Genomic DNA, 15,735 nt, shown 5'->3' on the forward strand with positions numbered 1-15,735 from the left:
TTACCTCATGCACCAAATCTCTGGATTCAAAGAACCTGAGTAATCTACACTAGAATTTTGAAAGTCAATTAAACAAATATTTATTGTCATTTGGGTACATTGTCATATGGATACCTGTTATGTACAGGGCACTGGACCTGGCATGGGTGAGGGGATGGGAGAAGGACACAAAATTCTGATAAGGCTCTGTCTCTGCTGTCATGGAGCTTATAATCTCCCTGGTGGTACTCCTTGGTTCTCTCTACAGAGAATTTGAAAGAATGATTCTATACTGAAAAATTTAGATAAGAATCTATGAAGGAGACTCAAGCATCTTGTATGTGCTAAGTCAGTCCAGGATCACTTGAATCCTCTTTAATCTAGATTACCCTTTTCTCAATCTTATATCAATTGAACCATTAGCAGGGGTATGAGGGAAATGAAGGGAGATACAAATTGTACTCCTCTCTGTTATGTCTATGCAGCTAGATGGTGCCATGGATAGAGTGCTGGGGCTGGAGTCAGGAAGAATCAGTCCCCTGAGTTCAAATCTGGCCTCACTAACTGTGTACCCTGGGGAAGTCACTTAATCCTGTTTACCTCAGTTTCCTCATCTGTATAATAGACTGGGGAAGGAAATGGCAAACCACTCCAGTAACTTTGCCAAGAAAACCCCAAATCAGATCACAAAGAATTGGACATGACTGAAAAGTGATTGATCAAAAACGGTTATGTCTGCAGAATATTCATTACTAATAGCATTAAATTCATGTCACAGAGTTATGCTTTACAACCTATCTGAGGAAATTACTAAAGAAGAGTTTGAATCTATCAAATTCCTCCTGCATAAAGACGTAACAAAAACGTTAACGGTGAGTGGAGAAATTGACCATTTTTCTAACTCTTTACCATTTCTCTTTCTACTTGTGTAGGCTGTCTATTCATGGAACTCCATTGCACCCACTTTCTTCCTCTCTTTCCCTTTTAAAAAAAAAGCTTGCTCTGCAAACAGCAATGTAATGTATAAACCAACCTAAAAAAATAAAACCAGCCCAGAAGTTTTGCTCTCCTTGTTTTTATATGCTGCCTATGTATAGTGTCAGAGTGGTAAAGATGACAGCTTTCACTGAGCTAAGCTGCACAGCCTTCCTGATTGTGCTAACACTTGCTATGGTCTCCACTACTTCAATCTTCTGCCTACCTTCTACCATCCTTTCCCATTCTCCTTTTCCTGTTTTGCTTTGTGTTCTACCTGGGAAGCTTGACTAAAAAGTTCTTAGCATGGTTGTGAGCCACTTGCCCATTCCTTTTCCCACATACTTGTGATCAAAATAACCAAGATATAGACAGACCATGATGTAAGTTAATATAATAATGTTGATTCCTTTTCAGTCCTTTTTAAATCTTTTGAAATATATGGAGAAAAAAGAGCTTTTAAGTGAGAATAATCTGGAGATGCTGGAGAAAGTATGCACGCCTTTGTCAAAAAATCTTACAAAAAGGATCAACCAATTCAAACAGGAGAAAAGTAAGTTAGCTACCTTTGAGTTTGTACCAGACTCTGAGGGGAAGCTAGGTGGTGCAGTGGATAGAGCACCAGTGCAGGAGTCTGGAGGAGGATCTGAGTTCAAATCTCACCTCAGACACTTGACATTCACTAGCTGTGTGACCTTGAACAAGTCACTTAACCCCAACTGCCTCATCCTGGGTCATCTCCAGTCATCCTGATGAATATCTGGTCACTGGATTCAGATGGCTCTGAAGGAGAAGTGAGGCTGGTGCCCTGCACAGTCCTCCCTCACTCAAAAACAAAGTCAAGGGCAAGTCATGTCATTATTTCTCTGATGGTATGGTCTTCTTTGGCAAGGAAGGACAAACACACACACACCAGATCATGGATTTATTCTAAGTAGTGTTGTGGATGATATTTTATGCTGCATTATAGATAACCCAGGAACCAAGACTTTTGTATTCAGAGGGTCACAGAACTTCTCTTATCACTATTGCTGGGATTTTCAATATAATATTGAATAATATTGGTGACAGTGGATATCCTCATTTCATTCCTGATCTTACTGGGAAGGCATCTAGTTTATATCCCCATTACAAATAATGCTTATTGATGGTTTTAGATAACTGCTTTTTATCAATTTATATAAAAATCCATTTATACCAATACTTTCAAGTGTTTTTAATTTAATTGAATGGAAATAGGAAGGAATATACCTTTCTCTCAGAAGTTTATGGTACTTTTATAAAGACTGACCATATATTAGTACATAAAAGTTTTATAATTAAAAGCAGAAATAGTAAAAGTATTTTTCAGATCATAATGCAATAAAATTATATTTAATAAGGGATCAAGGAAACAGATTAAAAACTAATTGGGGATTAAACAACATAATCTTAAAAAATGAGTGGGTTAAAGAATAAATAGTAGAAACAATAATTTCATTAAGGAGAATGACAATAATGAGACAACATATCAAAACCGATGGGATACAACAAAGCAGTGACTAGAGAAAAATTTGTATCTCTAAATGCTAACATCAGTAAAACAGAGAAAGAGAAGACTAATGAATTGGGTATGCAATTAAAAAAACTAGAAAAAGAACAAATTGAAAATCCCCAATTAATCACTAAATTGGAAATCCTAAAAATTAAAGGTTAAATTAATAAAATTGAGAGTAGAAAGAACCATTGAATTAATAAATAAAACTAGGAATTGGTTTTATGAAGAAGGTCACAGAACTTAAGAGGAATTTTACAGTAGAGAAGATTGAGGTGGCAGATGATATGTGAATAAGGAGTGGCAGTACTATATCTGGTACATACCAGCTATTTAATAATTGCTGGTTGATTGTTGATTGAACTTGGGGGGCCCCCACAATTCTGCATATAGTCTCTAGTTGTGTCAGTTTCTACCTATATGGACCCCAGATGCACCTCTTTCTAAACTATCTCTTCTAGTGGGAAGTTACATCTTGGCAAACTGTACAACTCTATTTCCTGCCATTGTAGCATAATTAATTAACTCTCGACATGGCCAAGAATAAAAATATGCCTTTGGCACTTGCCACAAAATTGTTTTCCTCTGAGTTCCTTTCTCCATATGTTCCCAAAACAGGGAAAGAGGGAGAGAGAGAGAAGAAGAATCATCAGAAATTTGATATCTGAAAGCTTTTACCCTCTACCCAAAATATTTTAATCTTTTAGGAAACTGAGGAAGGGTGGTATCAAACTCTAATGTTAAAAGTCAAATGAATTGCAAGTCCCATCTAAAAATCTTGGTTAACATCCTTTGAAACAATCTGGGACAAAAGACAGTGTTGAAAACTTATTCAGTATCTATATTCAAGGTGGCCTTGTACTCTGACCTAGATTTAAACTCTTCCTCAAACATGCACACTCTTTGTGACCCTGGACAAATAATGTCATCTCCTGGGTCTCAGTTTTTCCATCTGTAAATTGAGGGGGTTGTACTTCATGATCCCTAAAGTCCTTTCCTGTTTAAAATCTCTGATCCCGTGATATAATTGGTATGTAACACATATCCTGAGATGGTTATCCCAGCTACCACTCAGAATGACAAGTTGGGCTCCCAGAATGTGATTATTATGTCTCCTTATGAAAAAGGGACTAGGGGTGGTATCTTTTCTAGTGCTATAGCTCATAAGCCCCCATTACCCTGTTCTTTCCATCACAATACTGATTCCATTTTCAATCAACCAGCTGGATAATCTAAATGAACTCATAGCTTTTCCTTCATTATTCTTTGAAAGGGGAGAAGAGGAGAAAGGGAAGAATGAGGAAAATAGTAGTAGTAGCATTTGTAGCATTCTGAGGTCATGCATTCACAAAACTAGAATTTTAATTCATTTGCTCATTCATTCACTAAACTACCATTCATGCCATGTGTTGTGGGAAAAATAAAGATAATTCTGCTAGAAATATGTGGCAGCAAAATGGTAAATTTTACTGAAGGATCATATGGAGAAGAGAAAAAATGCTGAACACGAGATACAGCTGGTTAAAGTCACAAACTAGACATTTAGAGCTTAGCAGCAGCTCTAAATAACAGTTTTATGTTACTTTCATGTTATGCAAATAAGCATTTGATTTCTTTTCTATATTCTTTTCCAGAGGAGTCTGAGTGGCCATTGGAGCAGTCTGTACCAGAACAACCCATGCCAAAGGCACAAGGTGCTTTAACTGAGCTAAGTTTAATTCTGAACTGGGGAGGATTTTTTTAAATTAAAATTTTCTTTTTAAGTTGTGGCCTCTACCTCCTCCCCCTCACTCCCTTATTCCTTTCCCTGATCTAGTATTGACTCTTATAAAAAATTTTTTTCACTTTAAAAAAAAATTTGTTTTAATTAGCCAAAATCCACCTTTTCACCCTCCTGCCCCAACTCTTTCCACTAATTGGGAACATAAGCAAAACACAACACATTACATACATGTATTGTCAATCAAAATGACTTTGTATATTGGCCATTTTTAAGATATAAGTAGAATTTTGCATTGAGTCCCTTACCTCTCTATCAGACTCTGGGAAGCATGTTTCATCACTAGCCCTCTGAAATCACTGATAAGATTCCATCACATTTAGACGCCATAACTTATTCATTGATTCCCCAGTTTATCAGCATCCCCACCCCGATTCCTATTCTTTGCTGCTTCAAAAAGAGAAATAAATATTTTTGTGCATACTTAGAGTTTGTTTTGCTTAGGGACTAATTCCTCCCCTAATTTACTCTCCCTCTAATTCCCCCTCTCCTCCTCTTCCCTTTCCCTCCTATTTTTCTGTTGAGCGAAATGTATTTCTGGATCCAATTCTGTGTGTGTATTCTTACTTTTTTTGACCAGTTCAGATGAAAACGTTGTTTAAGTGTTAGCCTCTCCCCTCTACTCCCTCCTCCTTGTTTGTATGGATATCTAATTGTGTACCCTGATTATGTGAGACAATTTTTCCGAATCTTACTTTCCCTCTCCTCCCCCTGCCCCACTCAGTGTATTCCTCCTCCCCTCTCTTTCCATTCTTTTCTCTTTTTTTTGGTGGTGAGGAAGAGGCAATCAGGGTTAAGTGACTTGCCCAGGGTCACACAGCTAATAAGTTTTTTAGGTCACATTTGAACTCAGATCCTCCTGACTCCAGGGCTGGTGTTTTATCCTCTGTGCCACCTAGTTGCCCGCTCTTTCCATTCTTAAGATCATTGAGACATAATAGAATTCCTGCCAGGTCTTGGCCAATTGGATTCCCTCCATTACCCCTGATAATGTTAGGTTTCAGAAGGGACACATGTATCATATTCTCATATTTGAATATCAACAGTTGACCCTGTTTACCTTTTTACATTTTTCTTAAATCCTGAGTTTGAACTTCAGAGTTTTCTATGTAGCTCTGGTCTTTTCATTAGGTACTCCTGGAAATCCTCTATTTCAGTAAAAAAAATCCATTTTTTTCCTCTGTAGTTTTGCTTGGTAAAGTTATTGGCTATAAGCCAATATCTTTTGACTTCTAGAATATTATATTCCAACCTCTTCATTTCTTCATATAGTGGCACTTACTAAATCTTGTGTGGTCTTGATTTTGACTCCTCAGTACTTGAATTCTTTCTTTTTGACTCCTTGCAGTATTTTGAGTTGATCTGGAAGCTCTTCATTTTTTACTATATTGCTGCCAGAAGTTTTTATTTGAGATTTCTTTCAAGAAGTAATTAGTGCTTTCTTTTAATTTTTACTATTTGCCCTTTAGGTCTAAGAGATCTGGGAGTTTTCTTTTATGATTTCTTAAAATCAAATAAAATCTTTAAAAAGATTTCTTAAAATTCAGATAGTCCAATGATTCTTACATTTTTTCTCTCGTTTTCTAAGCCCATTTTACCATGAGATACCTTAATTTTCTTCTATTAGACCAGTCTTTTGACTTTAATATTTCTTGTTGCCTCATGAATTTATCGGCTTCTATTTGGTTCATTCACATTTTCAGGAAGTTTGTTACTTGAGCAAGGTTTTGTACCTCCCATGCCAAGCTGTTAATTCCCTTTCCAATTCTTTCTCTCATACTCCCCCCCCCCCAATTTTTTGCTCAAGCATTCTCATTCTGTTTATAAAAACATTCTAAAACTCTTTTTCAAGTGTTTGCTTCACCTCTTCCTGGCATTCTATAAAATGTGCCCAAGCTGTGCACAAACAAATAGGAAACAGAACAGCAAGCTCCCCTCCACAAAATTTCTCCAAACACATCTAGAAAATGCACCATCCTGAATCTTGATGGGGAAATCCAGAAAACTTCACAGGGAGTGCTTTGTCCTGTCCAGGTCAGCTCAGGGAGACAGACAAATTGCTTTCCTCTGAGTCTTTGCCTGGAGCTTGTAGATGTTTTGGAATCAATCTCTTCTTCTGGATTTGTGTCTTGAGTTTCCCTAACATTATAATAGCTCTTTTTGGAGGGTAGCTAAGTGGCTCAGTGGTTAGAGTGTTAGAGTGGCTTTGTGTTAGGAAGACCTGAGTTCATATTTGCCTCAGATACCTACTAGTTGTGTGATCTTGGGAAAGTCACTTAAATTTTCTTTGCCTCTCTTTTCTCAACTAAAATGGGGATAATAATAGCACCTACTTTTTCCAGGGTTGTTGTGGGGAACAAGTGAGATAATATTTACAAAGCACTAAGCGTAGTTCCTGGCATGTAGCACGCATGATATACATGCTAGCAATGATGAGTATGGTAGGTTTATTTACTTGTTTGCTCATCCTTCCAACCTATTTCTTGACTTTGGACTTGACCTTAGGCCTGGGCTCTGTGACACTTCTGGAGGAAAGGTCTTTGATAGTCTTTTTGGGGCATTCTTAAGGTATTAAATATTGTGTTATTCAGGATATGAGGCTCAGGCTGGTGACCCACAAGCTTTGGGGAGTGTTCCCCAAGTGTTCTGACCCTGGACAGAGTCTGACTGTTGTCAGAACTCTGCAAGTCCTTGACCCAAGGCTTGGTTCTGAGCACCATTAGGCTGCGGCTAGACTGACCCTATAAAACCAGCTGAAAAACTCTGATGGCTCCGAGTGGCAGATTGTGGATTCCCCTTCGGGACTGGAATTCTTTCCCTGGTTATTCTGCTGGAGGCTAGTTTGTCTAAATGCCTGTTCTGAGCCTGAGGTTTGCTGTTGCAACTGCTGGCTTATGAACTTCCTCCTTTCTCCATATATAGTCCAGGGCCTCCCTACTGTGAAGGTCACCACTAACTCTCATCCTCCACCTCCATGGTTAGTCAGGGCCCTTTCTCAGCCTGTCCTGGAGTTATGACTTGAATTCGGTTGTGGTTGTTGTTCAGCAGTGTCTGATTCTTTATCCATGGGATTTTCTTTTCCTTTTTTCTCTTTTCTGGAGGCAGTCAGGGTTAAGTGATTTGTCCAGAGTCAGGCAGCTAGTATCTGTGGGATTTTCTTGGCAGAGATACTGGAGTAGATTGCCATTTCCTTCTGCAGTGGGCTAAGGAAAGCAGAGGTTAAGTGACTTGCCCAGCTAGTAAGTGCCTTACACCTAGTGAGTGTCTTAAACTATATTTTAAACTTGGGTCTTCCTGACTCCAGGCCCAGTGCTCTAACTATCCACTGAACCACCTAGCTGCCTCCTTTGAACCATATGGTGGGCAACAAAGCTGCTAGTTTGCATCTGTCCCAGTCATTGTGCCCCAGAATGGACATGGTGGAGCCCCACATTGACCGTTGGACCTCTTCTTGGTGTGCAGCCTCTCCCTGGGTCTGTGTGTTCCTGAGCCAACCTGATCCTACCCATCCCCAGTATTTGAAGACCTCCCTGTCTGTCTCCCTGAGCTGACCTGGACAGGACAAAGCACTCCCTGTGAGGTTTTCAGGATTTCCCCATCAAGATTCAGGGTGGTTCATTTTCTAGGTGTGGTTGGAGAAATTTTGTGGAGGGGAGCTTGCTGTTCTGTTTCCTATACTTCTGCCACCTTGGCCTCCCCTTCTACCTCCCCTCTTTACCCTTCTACTTTTCTTCCTTCTGCTTCTCTTCTATCCCTCTCCCACCCCACTGATCCTTTTTGTTTGCTATGGAGTAAGTGCCGACTCCAAAAGAGTTGGCTTCCCCTTAGAGTAGAAAAACAAGACTATATTTTGAATTCTAGGGTCCCATATCTATTTTAATGCTCTTTCTGATTTGTCATAATAGTCAAATCCATTAAGAGGGCTGAGCAATCGGGATTTTGTTCCAGGGTGCTGACAAAACCTCTGTTCCTTCAAAATATATAGAGATAATTGAGCTTAGTACCTTTTTATTATTAGTTAAGTAATTAGTTAGAATTATCTAATACAAAGTTATCAAATGTATTTTATGCAGCTATTCCTATGGGCAAAAATGTCTGAGAATGGCTGTGGTGGTGCTATGTATTTCTAAGACTGGTTGTGATAAAAGCGGTATACTTGGCACCTGTCTCCCCCATCAGGGTGGGGAGTAAAGATTCCTGGGTTTACTGTTGTAATGAGCCTGGACTTGTCTATATAGAGAAACGTTATTCTTAATTATAAAACTATATGCGTGAAACATAGTGTGCCCTATAAATAAATTCTTATTAAATGATTAAAGTAATAATAATGGCTAGTAAGGCAAACAAATGGCACGCTGGATAGAGTTCCAGGTCTAGAGGCAGGGAGGCTCATGTTTCTGAGTTCAAATTTGGCTCAGGTACTAGCTGTGGGAGTCACTTAACCCTGTTTGCCTCAATTTTCTCATCCGTAAAATGAACTGGAGAAGAAAATAGCAAACCACTCCAGTATCTTTGACAAGAAAACCCCAGATGGGGTCGTAAAGGGTTGGACATGACTGAAATGACTGAACAACAAAGTTTTTATATAGTGCGTTAGGGTTTTCAAAGGGTGTAATCAACGTTATCCTATTTTATTCTCACAACAACCCTTATTGAGAGGGAGATGCCATTATTATCCCCATTTTAAAGCAAGAAAACTCAGGCAAAGAGAGATTAAGTGACTGTCCCAGCATCACACATCTAGTAGGTATCTGAAGTTGAATTTGAACTCAGGTCTTTCTGACCCCAATGTTCTGTGTACCATATGGTGCCCCATACTTGCCTCACCAGACAACAAATTCCCAAAGCCAATAGAGTAATTGAAACATTTCATGTAGAATGTGATTTTAGCACCATTCAGGAAAAAGTAATTAAAAATTCAAAATTTTGTGTTCTTTGCTTTCTAGAGGAGAAAAAGTTAAGTGTTACTTCAAGGACTGCTGTGAGCTTGTGGAAGGAATCTATTGAAGAGAACCCAGAGGTTTGAATACTTTCTTAAATATTTTTCTGATTCAGTCATCAATGATTTTGAGGCCTCGATAGTGCTTTTGGCATGTATTTTCTTACGTTTTCAATTCATGAATTGCTTCTAACTTTCCTATCCCTCTTCTGAAATAAATGAGGAAAAGATGTTGATTGTCGTTGACAGCCCTGAAACTTCAGTAGGATGTGAGTTTTCTTTCTAGGCAAGTCACAAAGTATTGATTAAGTGCCTACTATGTGCCAGGCTCTGTGCTAAGTGTAGGGGGATACAAATAAAGGCAAAAAACAGTCCCTGACCTCAAGGAACTCATAATGAAGGAAACGACATGTAAACAAACAAGATCTAGGCGGTAAATTGGTAATTATTTCAGAGGGAAGGTGTTAACATTAAGGGGGTTTGGGAAAGCTTCTTGCAGAGGGTGGGATTTTAGCTGAGACTTGAAAAAAAACAAACCAAGGAAGCCAGGAGATAGAGATGAGGAGGGAGAGCATTCCAGGTGGGGGAGCAGCCAGTGCAAATATGTGGATTTGGGAGATGGGGTGAGGAGGCTAGTGTTGCTGGATTTTGAGAGTACACAGAGGGGAATAAAGTGTTGTCTTTTTTTTTCCTCTGGTTATATCTGACTGTGACCCCATTTGGGGATTTTCTTGGCAAAGATATTAGAGTGACTTGCCATTTCCTTCTCCAGCTCACTTTATAAATGAGGAAACTGAGGCAAATAGGGTTAAGTGACTTGCCCAGGATTACACAGCTAGTAAGGGTCTGAGGCTGGATTTGAACTCAGGAAGATGATCCTTCTTGACTGCAGGCCCAAGGCTCTATCCACTGTGCTACCTAGTTCCCTAGAGTAAGAAGACTAGAGAGTTAGAAAGGGCTTTAAAAGTCCACCAAGAATTATGTTTTCCAGGAGGGGCAATTTTTTTTCCCATCCACATTTTTCTTTTTTTACCTAAGTCACCTTGTTTATTTTTTATACCCTTAAAAATGAATCTACAATTCAACAAAGACAAAAAATAAGCTGGGTTCTCCATCTTAAAAGAATAGGAACCCCACACTTCAGCAAATAGAATGAAATAAACTTCTCCTTAGATGAAGGCATTCAGCAATCCTTGCCTTTGAACCTGTATTTATATTATCTTCTTACTGAAGTCTTGCTCTATCTCAGGCTCTTTCTGACATCATTGGCATGACTCAATTATTGTGCTTTTGCCATATGACCTGGATTCCCCTTGGTTGTCTTAGGAGAGTTAGGGCGCACAGTGGATAGAGTGCTGGGCCTGGAGTCCGGAAGACCTGAGTTCAAAACCAACCTCTTACATTTGTCAACCATATCATCCCTGGGCAAGTCACTTAACCTTTGTTTGCCTCAGTTTCCTCATCGATAAAATGGGAATAATGATAATAATAGCACCTTACCTCCCAGGGTTGTTATAAGGTTCAAGAGAGATAGTAATTGCAATGTTCTTAGCATAATGCCTGTCACGTAGTAGATGAAATATAAATGTTAGCTATTATTATTATATCACTTGTTGACTTGCTCTTGAGCTCATTGCCACGTCTGAATAATCAGTCCATGATTCTTTTTCCTGGAAAAGCAACAGATGTGTGTCTCCTGGCCTGTCCCTTTGTATTGCAGACATGTTCTCACCTTTGCTCCTGGTGCTGTTGTCTGAATCATACCCATTCTCTCATGCCTCCCTCCAGCCCTGCCCAGGAGCAAGGACAGGTGTGCCGGATCAATCTAACTTTCCTTCCCCAGGCCATGGATGATCTATTGACTGCCACAGAGCCATAAGGAACGACATGCCCACAACAGGAGGCTGCAGTGAGAGCAGGGCCAGACCTTGAAGGCAAATGTGACTCTCTTAAGACTGACCTCCAACCCAAAAGAAAGAAACCAGTGGCTCAAGGAGAGGCTAGGAGCACTTACCTTGCCCCTTCGAATCCCAGTCAATGCTCCTGAAAAATTTCTGATGTGGCATTTAAGTGACCTTATTCAAAGAGTCACACAGAGGCCCTGTGATTTTACGAGCAGTGATATTCTTACTGATATTTCATATTTTACTTATATACCTCATATAGCTATGTCAAAGTTATATAATGTATAATATAATATATTATACTATAGTATATTAGGTTATTTCATGTCATATTACATATTATTATAATATATGTTATACTTATTACATATCATATAATATTTATAATTATTATAATATAATATTAGTAACATATTATATTATACATTTGTTGTAGTGAACTATATGCACGCCTATTTTAACTCAATCCATTTGTGCATTCTGAATTTTATAGATCTAGTGGAGTGAGTCACTTGGAGAAGCAGCAGTTGATGCATGTTGCAACAGCACATGCTTCTGATCACAGGGTCCTAGGAGATGGGAAATGTGGCCAAGTAATGGAAGTTCCCAGATCCTAGCCTCTTTGAGAGAGAAGGGGGATTTCTGAGCAATACTACTAAATGATAGTTTGCTTCTCCAGCAAACCCAAGCTTGAGTGTTTGGGCATCTGCTTTCCTAGTAAGAAATGGGGAAGCTCTATCTTCCCATAGAGAAAGAGGATCCTAGAGATCCTGCCTTCTAGAGAGAGGAAGAGGAATTACTGGGAAGTACCACTTGTTGGAGGAACAGAGGGTCACCAATGTGACCCCTGGAGCTGAAGACCTTACAAGGGATTAAAACCACATAATATTAGGGGGTGGGAATATGAACTTGGCCCTTTGCTGTTTCTTTCTTCTTTTCTTTTCTTTGTTTTTTCAGGCAACCAAGGTTAAGTGACTTGCCCAGGGTCACACAACCAGTAAGTATCTGAGGCTGAACTTGAACTCAGGTTCTCCTGACTCCAGGGCTAGTGCTCTATTCACTGTACCACCTAGCTGCCCTCTTTTGCTATTTCTTTTCACAATTTAAATTAATTTACAAAGCGAGAGTATATAGCACAAATGGAAAGTTGGCCTCGGATTAAAAAAGACCTGGGTTCATGTACTGATTGTGTGACTCTGGGCAAGGCCCTGTACTGCCAAGGCAATATTCATAGCATTGATGGCAACTATGAATATGATGGTGTAGTCCTGAATCACAAAGTATAACATACTCTCCATATAGAAAGCAGAAGAAAAACATTTATTGAGATACCAGAAAGCCAAATCCATCATAGTAACCAAGAAGACAATGCACATTAGCACTGCAGGGAGCAACACCATTCCCAAGCCTCCCCTCTCCCTGCTAGGGCTTTTCCACAAGCAAACACTCACAAGACTAGCTGCTCCTGTCTGGGTCCTCTCTCCTGCATCCTAACTACTCTCACCAACTTCCTCTCAGCTCTGTTCCACCCTCTGTTTCACCCATTCAGCAACCTCCTTCCACTACATGAGAGTTGGGCTTCCATGTGATTTTAGCAGGTCACATGGGACTATTAATAAGTGGGAAAGATCTTAAAATTAAGCAAAAATACATGGACAATACAGGCCCTTAATCTTTTGTTGTCTAAGGCATGTCTCAAAGACTATATAAACTGCAGAATAGAAACCCGTCTGCATTGGTAGAGGGAGTTTGTCACTGGATCTCTTGAATCTTATGAAACCAGTGGTCTGGTTTAAAAACAAAGCTGTATTGATGCTTCTTTAAAAAGAAAATCACTACTGACAATTCCAAATGATTCTCCTTGGCCTCCATTCCTCCCTTGTAACAAAGAAGGTCAATTAAGCAAAATGGGTCAATATACTTATCACATGTGTGGTTGTTCAGTCATTTTTCAATCATGTACACCTCTTTGTGACCTCGTCATCTGGGGTTTTCTTGGCAAAGATAGTGGAATGGTTTGCCATTTCCTTCTCCATTTCACTTTACAGATGAGGAAACTGAGGCAAACAGGGGCATATGACTTGGCCAGGGTCACACAGCTAGTAAGTGTCTAAGGTCACATTTGAACTCAGAGTCCAGGACTGGCACCCTATCCGTCGTTCCACTTAGCAGCCTTATATGGACATATTCTTCATTCCACCTCTGTTGACTGCTACTTAGCTATTGAGAGGACAGAGGTATGCCAATGATGGTGTTGATCAGAGTTCCTATGTCTTTCAATGTTTTTTCTTACATTGTATTGTTTTCCTGGTTCTGTTTGCTTCACTCTGAATCCGTTCATATGAGGCTTCCAAATTTACCTGAATTCTTCATTTCATTATTTCATACAGCACAATAATATTCCACTTCATTTCTATCCCACACATTGTTTAGCTCTTCTCCAGGCAAAGAGTACTCATTTTGTTTTAATCATTTACTACCAAAAAGAAAAAGTTGCTACAAGTATTTTGATGTACACATGACCTTTCCCTCTTTGAGGAAAAGATAGGACCCTCTCTGTCTCTCCATTGCAGGGCTGGATAAGGAAGTAAGGTCAAGCTTCTTCAGGAGTCAAGCTGCCTAGCTTCTTCCATCTGAGGCACTTTGCAAATGCTCAGACCACCATTACATTTATAAAGAATTCCTCCAGCTATCTGGACTATTTATACACTCCAATTTTGAACTGAGCATTGCATATCTTCAGTTTTTGTTTCAATACATGTCATGTTCTAGTCATGGGGAAGTCAAGGGACCTCTTGACCTTGATCAAGGGAGGTAGTGCCACAGAAGAAATTATAGGAGTTTTCAAGTACAGAAGAGGGGAAGGAGTGCCATTCAAATAAAATTTGAATTTGCCAAGAGAAAGTAGAAGTGACATTTGGTAAAACTGAATTCTTATCATTCAGGTTTCTGGGTCTCAAGGCAATGGTTCTTAACCTTATTTGTGCCATGGACCCTTTTGGCAGTCTGGTGGAACCTATGGACCCCTTCTCAGAATAATGTTTTTCAGTGATTAAAGCAAAATGCATAGAATTACAAAGGAAACCATATATATTGAAATATAGTGATCAAAATGTTTAAAAACCAACAAATCAAGTTCACAGATCCCTGGTTAAAAACCCTGTCCTAAGGTACTTTAGAATCACTGATATATAACCTAGTAACAATTTACCATTAGGATAGATTACAAAGAGTTCTCTTGCATTGTCATGTATTTGATGAGAGACTTGGGCTAAGGAGGAAAACTATGCTTGTAAAATTGCTATGGGAAACTGCCGACCTCCGCTTCTCTTGCCCACAAAGATGCATGAACCATAAGGGTGGCTATTTAGGAACTACAGAGTAGTACCCTTCATGGGAGTGTGGATTTCTGTAATTCTTTGTTTTGTTTCTTTTCCTGAGGAGACAAGACAATATGTGATGGGTCGCAGACACAGAGGTTACTGCATCATTTTCAACAACTCTGAATTTCAGACCATGAACTTCAGGGAAGGAAGTGATAAAGATGTGGGTAAGGAATTTGGGTGGTGTTGATTGAAAGGAAGCCAATGGATTTTGAAAAGGATATTGTTTGTTTAATTTCAACAATTTCATTCAACATACGGGTTTGCTACATGCCAAGCACTGGTATAAACAAGGGATACAGAATTTTTAAAAAGCAAGACCATCCTTGTTCTGAAGGTGATTACCTTCTATGTCTATATTTTCTTTCTGTATTTTATAATAATGACTAATATTTATATATTTCTTTAAAGTTTGCACCTATATCACCTCATTTGGGCCTGACAACACCTTTTATTAGACAGGAGCTCTCATCTCTCTTTTACAGAACTGGACATTGAGGCTTGGTAAGAAGGTGGCTTCCTCATGACTTATTAAGTTTCTGAGGCAAGATTGGAACCCAGTTCTTCTGACTCCAAGTCAGCACTATACCGTGATGCTTCCCAAAGGTTTTCAGTTAAATGTGACCTTGAGAAAGTCACTGAATATTCTGGGCTTCTTTTTCCTCCTTTGTAAATAGACTAGATAGCTTCAAAGACCCTTTATAGCTTCAATCTATGAAATGTTGGTATGGCGGTATAAAGGAGAGGGGTAGTGAGAGGTTGTGGAGTCAGGAAGACCTGAGTTCAAATTGGGCCTCAGACACTTACTAGCTATGTGATCCTGGGCAAGTCATTTAACCCTTGATTTGCCTCAGTTAGTCATCTATCATCGTCGTTATAGTCGTGTTCATCCTTTGTTGCCGAAGAAGACCATGCCATCAGAGAAATGATGACAGGACTTGCACTTGACTTTGTTTTGAGTGAGGGAGGGCTGTGCAGGTCACCAGCCTCACTTGTCCTCCAGAGCCATCTGAATCCAGTGACCAGATATTCCTCAGGATGACTGGAGATGGCCTGGGATGCACTGGGAGACCTTGGGCCCTTTAGGCCAAGGTCTTTGCCGGCACTCACTTAGGGTGAGGCAACACCCATTCATTGAATAAACCTGTTTAAGAAATAGCCAGGGCATGGCCCCTTTAATGAGGCCAAGAAAAAACAAAGATGTCAGGCTAGGTGAGAAGCAGCTATAAAAGAGAAGGAAA

General features: G+C 39.5%; 1 protein-coding gene across 2 annotated transcripts in view; it reads left to right on the top strand.

Moving 5' to 3' along the window:
• The window catches only part of CASP10 (caspase 10), a 35,635-nt gene that overhangs the window by 10,827 nt on the left and 9,073 nt on the right, over nucleotides 1-15,735 (top strand). The window contains exons 3-7 of one of the 2 annotated variants that reach the window (XM_072617264.1): nucleotides 758-851; nucleotides 1,372-1,507; nucleotides 4,123-4,182; nucleotides 9,215-9,288; nucleotides 14,553-14,661. In XM_072617264.1, the coding sequence (XP_072473365.1) occupies nucleotides 758-851; nucleotides 1,372-1,507; nucleotides 4,123-4,182; nucleotides 9,215-9,288; nucleotides 14,553-14,661 (473 nt within the window). The remainder of the gene's footprint in view (nucleotides 1-757; nucleotides 852-1,371; nucleotides 1,508-4,122; nucleotides 4,183-9,214; nucleotides 9,289-14,552; nucleotides 14,662-15,735) is intronic. The other variant, XM_072617265.1, reaches the window with a different exon arrangement.

This window comes from Notamacropus eugenii, chromosome 6, assembly GCF_028372415.1.
Source record: "Notamacropus eugenii isolate mMacEug1 chromosome 6, mMacEug1.pri_v2, whole genome shotgun sequence".
Lineage (NCBI taxonomy): Eukaryota > Metazoa > Chordata > Mammalia > Diprotodontia > Macropodidae > Notamacropus > Notamacropus eugenii.